Source organism: Podarcis filfolensis, assembly GCF_964270895.1.
Source record: "Podarcis filfolensis genome assembly, chromosome: 1".
NCBI lineage: Eukaryota > Metazoa > Chordata > Lepidosauria > Squamata > Lacertidae > Podarcis > Podarcis filfolensis.
Genome location: NC_139604.1, coordinates 124,445,809 through 124,457,834, shown reverse-complemented (window position 1 = coordinate 124,457,834; position 12,026 = coordinate 124,445,809). Strand labels below are relative to the sequence as shown.

General features: G+C 43.1%; 1 protein-coding gene and 1 long non-coding RNA gene across 5 annotated transcripts in view; one reads left to right on the top strand and one right to left on the bottom strand.

The window, feature by feature from the left end:
* Nucleotides 1–12,026, bottom strand: part of LOC310766656 — a 174,451-nt gene that overhangs the window by 45,151 nt on the left and 117,274 nt on the right. The gene's annotated exons all lie outside the window — the stretch shown is intronic.
* On the top strand, nucleotides 26–11,504 carry CDCA4 (cell division cycle associated 4). 4 transcript variants are annotated; one of them, XM_083620307.1, is made up of 4 exons: nucleotides 60–362; nucleotides 2,230–2,273; nucleotides 5,657–5,741; nucleotides 8,296–11,504. In XM_083620307.1, exons 3-4 carry the CDS (start codon nucleotides 5,703–5,705, stop codon nucleotides 9,043–9,045), a joined length of 789 nt encoding a protein of 262 aa, XP_083476433.1. In that variant the 5' UTR covers nucleotides 60–362; nucleotides 2,230–2,273; nucleotides 5,657–5,702; the 3' UTR covers nucleotides 9,046–11,504. The 4 variants fall into 4 exon arrangements, with proteins under 4 accessions (XP_083476432.1, XP_083476433.1, XP_083476434.1 ...); XM_083620306.1 differs by lacking the exon at nucleotides 2,230–2,273 and having other exon boundaries at nucleotides 26–362; XM_083620308.1 differs by lacking the exons at nucleotides 60–362; nucleotides 2,230–2,273 and adding an exon at nucleotides 1,111–1,372.

Below are 12,026 nucleotides of genomic sequence, written 5' to 3'. Positions count from 1 at the left end.
GCTGGGGGGTGGGCGGGACTAATCCCCGTAGCGATCTCCACTCCCCCCCCACACACACCAGCGCGAATGATCTCAGCGGAGAGCGTCTCCCCCGCTTCCCTCACGACCCAATGGGAAGGCCGAAGCCAGCGACGGGCGGTGCCGAAGGCCTCCCACGTGCCTCCTCCGCGCCAATAGCAAGGCGGGAGAGGGAAGAAGGGGGCGTAGGCGACCGTTTCTTTGTGGGGTTTGACAATAAGATGGCGCAGGGGGGAAGGGGGAGGAGCTCCCGGGACCGTTGGCCCCGCCCCTTTCCTCTCAGGCGCGGAGCTCGTCGAGGCGGGAGCGGGAGCTCGTCAGGGGCAGGCGGCGCGGGCCGGCGGGTAAGAAGAGCCGGGCGGCGGGCTGGACCACGGAGGGGGTCGCTGGCCCCGGGTCGGTGACTCGCAGGAGGTGGGGGGAGGAAGCGGCGGGGCCGGGCCGGCCGAGGAGGAAGAGCCCGCGGAGGGTCACGGAGCCGCGGCTCCAAAATGGCGGCCGAGGAGGAGGAGTAGGACAGGATGAATCATCCCGCCCGCTTCCCCTGGCGCCCCGCAGAAGCAGCAGCCCCGTCGGGTCTTGCCCCACATGCGCTACTGCCCCGTCCGGCTTCTCTCCTCGCGAAGAAGCAGCAGCTTTTGCTATCCTCTCCTTCCACCCGCTTCCCGCTTTGGCCCCGCTCCAGCAGCAGCCTCGCTCCCCGGCCGGAACCTGGTTCTACCTCCTTCGCCTCCTTTTCTTCGCCCCCCCCCGCCGCCACATCATCCCCGTCTGAGCATCAGGAGTGGGGTCGGGGGGGGTGGCGGCGGCTGCAGCTCCTGTTCCCCTTCCCCACTCGCGCCCCGAGCCCTTTCGAAACGCGCTCATCCCCCGCTTCCAGGCACATGCACGGGTGTTTCCACACCCACGCGGGTCCCTTTATGTTTCTTACATCTTGCCCACGTTTTCTCTTTTCTGCCCGCCCCCGCTGGAAAACCTCTGCTTTTCCTCTTTTTCTCTTTTTTCTAGTGGGGGAGGGGGGAGCAAGAGAAACATCATATACATACACGCGCACACACATCTCTCTCTCTCTCTCTCTCTCTCTATAGATATATATAGATATATATATCCCCCCCTTTCATCCATAGATCTCAGGGCAGCTCGCAACACAATGTTTCTCTTGCTCTCCCCCTCCCCCACTAGGAAAAAAAATGCCCCGATTGAAACCTGGTGTACCTGGTCCCATCAAGCCCCACTTCCCCGCACCCCGCAAGCATTATAGTGTGTTCCTTTCCTTTGACATGTGCACACGTACATGTGTACCTTTCTCGCAAGCAACCGTGGCATGTCTTCTTCGCCCGCCCATCAGTAATAGGTGGGTCGAAGCTTTGGAGGTGTATGGGTACAAACAGGAAAGTTGGGTTCTCATATCTCTTAAGACAGCACGGGGGGGGGGGGGAGGCAGGGTGGGTGGTTCTCTTTTTTGGTAAGAGAAGGGTTAGGTGGTCTTGTATGTGGGATGTGTGTCTGATGATTTAGAATAAAGATGTGTCAGCATTTAACATCACCTACCTGCCTGACTCCTTTATATACCTTGACTGCTGTCCTTCATCTCCACTTTTGCCCTGCACCCTTTCTTGAGTATTGCCTCTCAAAGCAAAGTGTAATATTATCTGTGTTCCTGCCTTTTTATCCTTACCTTTGACTTGAAATTCTTATATCCTCTTGGGCTTTTTCCTCACAGCCATTGCATGCTGTCTTCCCTATTGCCAAAGAATTTTCCCCATAATTACATCATCATATTTATCCATATATAGTTTTCATCTGAGACTTTCCATCTTTTGGAGCAGTTTCTCACTTCCCCATGAATTCTTCAGTTATCCTGTTCTTTTTGTCCTTTCTGTGACACCATATATTTGATTATCTGGTCTACCTGATATTCTGAACTATCTTGAATATTATGCACTGTACTATCCCTTTTACAGAAACAGTTTACAACACAGTTGTAAGAATGCTTATTCTGAAGTCAGTCCAAGGGGATTTGCTTATTAGTAATTGTGTTTAGGAGTACAACTTTAGTTTATTACAATTGTCTAAGGCAGAAGTTTTCAATTATCTAACTTCAGTTAATAATTCTGTTCTATTTGCATAGATCTCTTTCAGTTGTTCAACCCACATTTCAGTTGTTTTTATAGCCTTATAACATAGGACATTATTATTTCAATAATGCAGATAAGAGCCTGAAGCTGAACTGTTGGTTGCTTAAAGCGACTGAGGTAAGATTTGATATATGGGACTTCTCAGTTTTTAAGCCTGCTAGAAGGTTCAGACCTAAGGCGACTGAGGTAAGATTTGATATGTGGGACTTCTCAGTTTTTAAGCCTGCTAGAAGGCACAGACTTTGATTAGCCAGAAGAACCCAGTTTATAGGGAGATACCTACCAGATCAGATCAGTCCATCTTAGTACAGTGGGCAGTTGGATGCTTCCATTAATCCCACAAGCACAGAACAAAGGCAAAAATACACTGTTTCCATTCCAAGTTAGTGGTATTCAGTGGCATGCTGGCTACTTTTGGATACATTGCCAAAACATGGTTTTTAACATCAAAAGCACAAACCTAGCTGCACCTCTCCTCTGGGGCACCAGTGAGGAGAGAATTGGGTTGTTCTGTAAGCTGTGGCCTGAAGTCGGCATGTTTCCACTAACCATAGTTAAGATTGGCCACAGTTTGTCAGAGTTCAGATAAAATAGCAAGCTGTGGTTAATCCAAAATTAAATGTAAAGTTTCTAAACTCCAAATCAGAATGAAGAGGTATATGCGAGCCTGGGGGAGGCTAGATTTGTTCTCTTATCTGTAAACTATTGGTTAATATTGTGTCCTAACCAACTACTGATAAGTATTCACCATGAGTTTGTCTAAGCCCCTTCTATAGCCATCCTAAACCAATGAGCATCACAAATGTTTTGTGGCAGGGACTTTAATAAAACCATGTTGCATGAAGTACTTTTTGTCTCTCCTACATCTACTACACATCAACTTTTATTAAGTAAAACCTTGGTTTATTAAGGGAGGGATTCTATTTGGTTTCACCACACAGTGCTTGATTTCAGTTGTTGCTCTTAGTTGTCTTTTTCTAAACCGAAAAGCTCCACACGTTAGCCTTTCCAAACATTGTCCCTGTACTTAATTTTGCAAGATGCTTCAACAAGCCTCCCTTTTTTGTGTCTTGCTTATCACATTGTATTATAAGTTCACTCAGAGCTAGAAAAAGTTCCAGGCATTCAGTTGCCCCTAGCACCCAGAAACTTGATCTTGGCAGCCCTATGCATGGCTTGTGCCTAACTTCATCTTAAAAACCTTAAAATAGTTTTCCAGCTGGACCAGCCCTTGCCACGTCACTTTGGTAACTGTGTTATCCTCACATCCTACATAATCCAGTAATTTCTTAGCCTCTTGTGTCATCCTCCAATCCTTCTCATCTCATACATTGGACAGAGTTGTCCTTACCATCCTGTACACAGAAACATTGTTTCTTAATTTTATCTCTATATCTCACACCAGCATCCCACCCTGTCCATACAACTTACTGCAGTCCGTAAAGTGCCACCTATTTTTCCTTACTGCAGTAACTTGAAAGAAACTAGTTTCTAGCTTTTACAGGTATATGGTGATTAAGTCCTAGAGACCTTAGCTATCCAGGCCCCCACAGCCCATCTTGCATTTTATCAAATATCATGTTGCAGATCACGGATAAGTCCTCTCAAATATCTTTCAGTTACATTTAAATATGGTGACATCACTTGAGCCATTTTAAATTAAAACCTCTCCTTTAGTTAGCTCTTGAATGAAGCACTCGGTATCCTATGCAGGGCACATTTGGAATGTTAATGCAATCTCAAAGTACAGTACTGTGGATTTTCTACTTTGGTAATCATGTTGTCTGCTCGTATTATGTGGGTGACTTGGATTCTATCCACAGCAACTATATATTTTTTGCAGGAAAAGGGAAATTGTAGAATAGCATCAATAAAAATAAAGTAGAGAAATGCAGATGAGTAAAGGGACAGGTATCTTGGCATGTAAAGAAGCAAATACAGTGGTATCTCAGGTTACATACGCTTCAGGTTACAGACTCCACTAACCCAGAAATATTACCTCGGGTTAAGAACTTTGCTTCAGGATGAGAACAGAAATCATGCAGCAGTGGCAGCAGGAGGCCCCATTAGCTAAAGTGGTGCTTCAGGTTAAGAACAGTTTCAGGTTAAGAACAGACCTCCAGAACAAATTAAGTTCTTAACCCACTGTAATAAGCTTTGAAGCACAATAAAATCTGATAAGTAACTGGTTCATACCCCAGGTTTCAGAGATCCATGAGCTACATGAGGTACATGAGCAGTAGCTAAAGGGATTAGCTGACTGCATCTAGCTGGTAGATTTTCATTTCCCCATTGAGGGAGAAAGTACCGTAATTAGCAATTGTCAGGACATACAACATATTTCCAAGGGATGCAGGTGGCGCTGTGGTCTAAATCACTGAGCCTAGGGCTTGCTGATTGGAAGGTTGGCGTGACGAAGTGAGCTGTTGTTCGGACCCAGCTCCTGCCAACCTAACAGTTCGAAAGAACACCAAAAAGTACAAGTAGATAAATAGGTACCGCTCCGGCGGGAAGGTAAACTGTATTTCTGTGCGCTGCTCTGGTTTCGCCAGAAGTGGCTTAGTTATGCTGGCCACATGACCTGGAAAAACTCTGCGGACAAACGTCGGCTGCCTCGGCCAGTAAAATGAGATGAGCGCCACAACCCCAGAGTCGTTCGTGACTGGACTTAACAGTCAGGGGTCCTTTACCTTTTTACAACATATTTCCAGTCTCAGCAATATTGGTGAGTGGGCAGGGGATCACCCAATGAAATTGATGGCAGTAGATTCAGAACTGAAAGTACTGTATTAAAGGCTGTATTTTTAACATGTAATCTATTAATGCTTCACATTCATATGTTCTAACAAGAACATTAAAAAATTGAAAATCTTATTAAAATTAGCAGTAGAAGTGAGTTCCTTTACCCTGGGATACCACAGCTGGAGTTGAGGGTATTGGACAATAAGTACCAGCCTTGTTGACAATGATACTAGCTGCTAGCTCCTACTGCTGCTATGTGAGACAAACATGAGTGAATTGACAGCTTCTAATTATAAGGTCACCTACCATTGAAGTCTGTGTCTGTATTCAAATCAAGCATTTTGAAATCACATCCCTAATTAATAACAATAGGTGCCCTTAGACAAGCGTGGGCCGCCACCAATGCTTTATCCTTCACCACCACCCATCTACAATGTGGGAATAATACTGATCTATCTTGCTGGGTGTTTGCAAGGATTGCAACACTGTAATATATGTGAAATGCTATGAATGCTTGGAAGCACTACATAAATGTTTCAAGTTTCATCAGCCATAGCTGCAGGGGCTGATTTAGGATGTTGACTGCATACTTTCTGCGAGCCTAGCTTTCACTTCACGTTATTTTGTCAAATGGGAGAGGGAATGCATATGGGAAGAGAGGAAATAAGTTTGCTATGAAAATGTTTCTATCATATTTTCTGTGAATTTTCTTTCTAACTGACGGAATGCATATTTATTTTTTCACCTGCTGCTCTCAGGTAGGTGGTGCTAGAACACTTGCTGTATGGAATCTTGCTCTGTAATATGGGGGAAGAGGAAGGACTGCATCAGACACAATTATTGGTAAGTACGGTAACTTGTGGATTAAAGTTTGTCTGGTAAGCATTACTGGACTTAGTAAGTGCTCTCAAGTCACAAGGTGCAGGGACTCGACTCAAGGAAATGGGAATTTAATGGGTTAAATAGTTACTTGTGATAATCTCTGCCACCATATATGTCTTGACTTTAGTAGTCTTGTATTTGAAGTAGCCCTGAATTCAGGTTGGTCATAATGCACTCAGCTCTGACTTGCCCTGGTTTTTCTCTTCTATGTAATCTGCATGGAAGGAAATCTTCTTTTTCTGTTTCACTGGAAAAGGAAGACAAGAGAGTATGGTAGGGGTGAAACTAGAAGTCTCCTGTAATGGTAGAATTGGAGGGTGCATATTGCTAAACAAAATCACAATAGTCGCTGGATCCATGTGGTGGCAGAAATCTGTCCATATCTTCCTCATTACAACCAACAGATATGTGGGATGAGTTGATTTTGAGAAAAAGGTAGTGATTATCTTTGGCTCTATGATCTCTCATCTTGCTTGAATCTCAGGCGTGCCAGTTCCCATTTCCCCTATGGTTTTGCAGTTGCCCTTGAACTGGGCAAACTGATTTGTCCAAATTATTTTGCCTTTTTCAGATATACTTCAAACCCTGGTTTGATTAGTTCATGAAGTCTGATTGAATTGAGCATGTGGGCCTGAGAACTGGGAATGAACAGGCTCTGTGCCACCAACTTTGTATTTTGGTGCACTCATCTGGAACACACTTAACTAGCCTTGCTTTGGATATATTCCCTCACCTCCAATGTCTGGGGGAACATGTCTACTCAGCTATTTGAGAATAGTTTTGTTGTGGCACCGTGATGAGCGTTCCCTTCCATGGTGGATTTCTGCCAGAACAACCACCATAAGACACAACTTCAAGTCACCAGAGACAAGACCAAGAGGGATGCTGCTTTATTTGTAGCAGCATATTTGTTGGCAGGAGGAGTTTGAAAGAGAAGAAGAGAAAATCATTGTTTATTAGAATCATAGAATGTAGAGTTGGAAGGGACCACAAGGATCATCTAGTCCAATGTCCTGCAATGCAGGATTATTTTGCCTGATGTGAGTCTTGAACCCACAAGCCTGCAATTAAGAGTCTCATGCTCTACCGACTGAGATGTTTGTAGTTCCTAAGTGGGTCAGAGAGCTGCTTGTTCTCTTGCAGTCTTGCTTCTTGTTAAACTAGCAGGAAGACAAAAGCATTCGCACAAGTATTTGTTTCCTACGGAAGGGGCTACAGCTCAGTAATGCTTTGCATGCAGAAAGTCCCAACATCTCCAGCTGTGGTAGAGAGAGATTCGTGTCTGAAAACCTAGAGACTCACTACCAATCAGTGTACAGAATGCTGAGCTATACCAATGGTCTATCCATTTCATATGTTTAAAACCTTGCTTGTGTTGAATCACAAGGCAATGGTGCTAAATGTGATTGAGACTCATCTTCCTAGCAAATATGCCTGACACATTTAAGAACCTCTTTTTTCCGCATTGCAAACAGCAACAGGAGCTTTTCGACACCTCAGTCACGTAATCCAAGATTATCTGGATGAGGGTTAATAAAATGAAGCTTAATCCAGGCTATGGAGATTTTGATGATAAGCAGCACAGAAATCAAGAAATAGGTAGGCTGCCACTTCTAGGAAGAGTCATGCAGAAAAAGCAGATTGGAAACTTGAGGGTGCTTATAGACTTGGTTCTGCATCTTGTTGCTGAAATGGCACCACCAGTTTTGGTTGGTCTGCCAACTGCAGACTTCCTTTAAAAATAATTGTCTGACGGCTAGACTATAGCCATTGACCTATGCCTGGCTTGGAGTCCAAGATCCCTTAGGGAGCACTTGAATCTCTCCCCCCCCCCCCCCCATGGATATGACAAACTGGATTTAGCTCTGCTCCTTATGGCCATCTTCCTTTCTCAACAGTAGTATCTGTGCTCTGTAGCACTTTCCATAGGCAGACTCACAGGGCTCCTATGGTCTTTAGGAAATCTTTTGAAAACCCCTCTCATTCTGAATTGTAAATATTGTGATGTTGTATGTTGATTCTTTCCATACCAAGAAAAATGAATATAGAATCAGCTTGTATTAGCTACCCTCTCATGCAGAGATGCTCTTCTCTGGTGCCAGGATGTCTGAACGTACCTTGTAGCTAAATAATTCAGAACATTTATTTATTGGTCCCAGGTTAATTGTCCTGGAATAGAGTGTCTGTGCACAAGCTATCTCATGAAGACAGTACCTATTCTGTATTGATCGAATGTTAGGTGTGTGCGAATCACATTTGAAAATGATTTTAACTCAAGTTTTATTTAATAAGAGGAACCTGCAGATTATTCACTTGTCAAAAGCTGGTTTCACCTGGGGTGCCATTGATATTACTTTGATTGTGTCAAATGCCGAGTTTAATTTCCAGGGTACAGACTAAAGGAATGCCTTATTAATCTCAGTTTTGTAATAAAGCTGTTTGATTTTAAATATAAAACCTTAGAAGACAAGCTCTGGATTTGTTATCTAATAGCATCTTGCTCTGTTTTCAACAGGACACAATGTTTGTACGTGGACTGAAGAGGAAATGTATTGATGGAGAGGAAGATATTGAAGGAACTTTAGCTGGTTTTAAAGCCATTCCTTCATATAACCTGCAGCGCCAGTCACTACTAGACATGTCTTTGGTTAAACTTCAGCTCTGCCACATGCTTGTTGAACCTAATCTGTATCGTTCAGTACTTATAGCCAATACAGTACGGCAGATTCAAGAGGAAATGACCCAAGACGGAACTTGGCAAATGATAAATGCACAGAGTACAGGACCAACCTCTCTTGATCGGCTGGTTTCAACAGATATTCTCTGTCGGTCTTCGAAGGAGCAAGCTGAAGAAAAGCTTGTTCAAGGTTATAGTGGCTTCTCCAAAGACTTTGAAGACGCACAGTCAGAAGAGAGTTCAGAAATCTTAAGACCTGCTCCACTACAAGCTCCCAGAAACCTGCAGAGTAATGTGTGGGACATGGAGAGCCCTCCAGAAAATAGAGGAAACTTCCACAAGTCATTGGATCAAATATTTGAAACCTTAGAAACAAAAACTCCTGACTCGGTTGAAGATCTCTTTTCAGAAGTCGACAGTTCCTATTACAATCTAGACACAGTACTAACGGGAATGATGGGCAGTACAAAAATGGGACACTGTGATGTACTTGAAACTTTTCCTCAAGCAGCCACAAATTCTAACTCTAACTGTAAATCTGACCTTAATGAGCTTGATCATTTTGTGGAGATTCTTGTTGAATCTTGAGACAAAGAGTGAAGGAGACATCCTTTAAAGAAGCCAGATCCCGAGTAGTGAAACTTCCAAATAGTTTATCTTCTCAAAGCTGCACATGATCTTCCAAAAAAAAAAAAAGAAAGAAAAAAGTAAAGCACTTCATTTTGCAAAGTTGTGTTAATGTATAAAGTTAACCTGCAACTTGTAGTGTTTGAACTTTACATATTTTCAGCAGCCACAATTCAGGGAGGTATTCTAGGCACATCAACCAGTTGCCAGCCTACTGATTTTGAAACCTTGTGACACCCCTATGCCATGCCACAAACTGCGTTAGGAACTTCCTGGGGTTTCAGTCGTGGCTTCTCATGTCAAAAGACCCCTGGGTACACAAGGTTAGTCACACCATTTCTCTGTCCTGAACCCATACATTCCCCAGGCTGCCTCCTTGGGGCCCAACACTTCCAACACCAGAGCTTTCTAGTATTTAGAAGGAGCTTAAAATGGTGTAGCAAGATTCCTCCTCCCTCGACCATCTCATCCTCCCCTATAAGGTGCAAGTGCAAGATAGATTCCAGCCCTCAGCATGCAAAAGGTGGGCTGTAAGGCCTCTGCTTAAGTTGAAGCCCATCTTTTATCTAGGCTGGGAACCTTCCACCAGTCCTTTGCATTTGCTTTTGCTGGTTTAATCATATGACTTTAGTGGGACTACTTTTGAAGTAATTGGCCTGAGGACCAAAGGTTTGGTTTACCCTTCCCACTCCTTTATCCCAAGTAAATACTTCACAGACTTCTTTACATTTATTTGCCGTATAAGCTCTTGGAAGAGCCAAAAAAGCAGCGGTGCCCATTATCCTAGCTAGCTTTCTCTGTCATTCTTTCTTTTCTGTTTTTAAATAGTTAATAGTTTTGAAAAAAATGTTTATCAGTATTCAGAACCTTTCAGCTATTTTCTGAAGATATATTTTTGCTATAAATCTTCTGCCAACTGCTTATTTAAAACCTGAAATATTTGCAGTTGTATTTTTTTAAATCACTTTGAAAAAGGGATTTTTTTTCTCCATACCATGGGCCTCTCTCCACAGCTCAGCAGAAGTGTGTAAATATCTGACTTCTTAAGGTAGGAGCAGTTGACAGCATTCAGTCTTGGGAATACTATGAAAAGCAGCTTTCTCCAATCTATTGCTCCCCAGACATTTTTTACTTGCAGGCGTTTTAGATTTTAACTGCCATTAGCCCCAGTCAGCACAGCCATGTTGGCTGGGGCTAATGGAAGTTGAAGTCCTAAATATCTGGAGGGCATCAAGTTGAAGAAGGTTGGAGTAAAGAGTTAAGTTAGTTTTGACATGTGAACATCAGAGGAGGAGCGTTCATCAGGCTGCAGGAGCTCTTGATGCCTAAGTTCAAGCCATGTTTTTGTTACCTTCAAGCATAAATTATGTGGGTTTTATTTATAAGTATTTATATGTTTGTGTCATCAAGTGAATTATTTGGCTGAAGTTTACCATCCTACTTCTCTGTGTTTGGGGGGAAAACACCCCCTTCACCTTGCACTAATTACTACAAGACTGTTACAGAGGCCTTTCAAGAGTGTTCTCCAAACTTAACTTGCTCCACTCATGCCAAGTGTGAATAATGCGTTCAGCTGAGTCATGATTAACAGATGTTACCATAGCAGGTTAACACTGAAGAAAAAGATGAAATTGTTTAAGTGCGTATGAATTGTCTTAACTCCTAGAAGCGGTTTCCAGTGAGAGGGTGTGTTATATGTGATAACCTTTGCAATACAATTGCCCAACTTTTGCCTTGGTAAACTGGTAATACAGGAAACAATACTGCGTTGTGGGAAAATAGAAAGCGCTGTGAGTACTTTGATTATTTTGAAAAAAAAAGTTTCATTTAACAGTTAAAGGAGTATATCTGCCACCTGACAAAGCAATTTTAGCTACCTTGCATCTGTTTGCATAGATCAATGGAAATGTTGCTTTTTAAAACTCATTTTGATTTCTGAAGCTGTGACACTGTATGCAAAAGACACATGTCAAAATGTTGGACGCCTTATCTCCCAGCAAAGAGTTGTAATATCTTTGCAATGGGAATTACCATAGCCCTCAAAGCCAATATGGCTGCGCACCATGCACAACCCGAACAACTCTTTCAAAGCATAAAGATCCTTGTCATTGTGTATGTATAGCTAAATGTCTTTGTCTTAGTTTAGGTTGCAGTTTGAAACCACTTTGCATAAGTAGCCCCTCCTGAGGTTAATGGGGCTGCTTTCAAGGAAGTGGTTTCATGATTGCAGCCTTAATAATTTAAGTGCTTTTGAAGCACCTGATTTGAAAACAGCAGTGTATGTTTTCCAGACCTGGCAGGTAGATGCCTATTTCTGTAACTCAGTTTTTGTGCCAGATCATGCAGTTTGTAAGGGGAAACTTTCTAATGCATTTGAAAGTGATTAATGTCTTTTTATATTAAAGTTGAATATGAAGTGACTACTTTGCTTAGTAGGTTCTTTTCAATCTGGATAAATTCTGTGCCTGTTCGTAACTTGTACTTAAAGAACTGGACTCATGAAATTGCTTCATCGGTGCCAATTGAAGGGTCATCTTAAACTGGAAAATCCATCACCATTTATTACAAGTAATCAACCCCCTGCAATGCAGGCATAAACAGATGTCCCACAGGGGTGCAGCTGATGAATGGCAAACAGATTTAATTGGTTGGTCCATAATAGTATGTTTGAAAATGCCAATTTCCAGCATTGCAGGTACCTTCCATTCCCCCTCATAGCCCTATCTTTACTTTAGCCACTGCCTCTTCTCTCGACACCTGCTCAAATCAAGAGGTATACTTCTTGATTATACCTCAGGGATGAGGAATCTACAGGTGTCAGATCAGGGATGATGGGAGCTGTGAGCTTTCAGATGTGTTGACCTGCAAGTTGTTCATCTAAGTTTTTGCTCTCACTTGAATTTTGGCATGTGCCTGGGAGCCCAACACTTTTATGTGTGAAT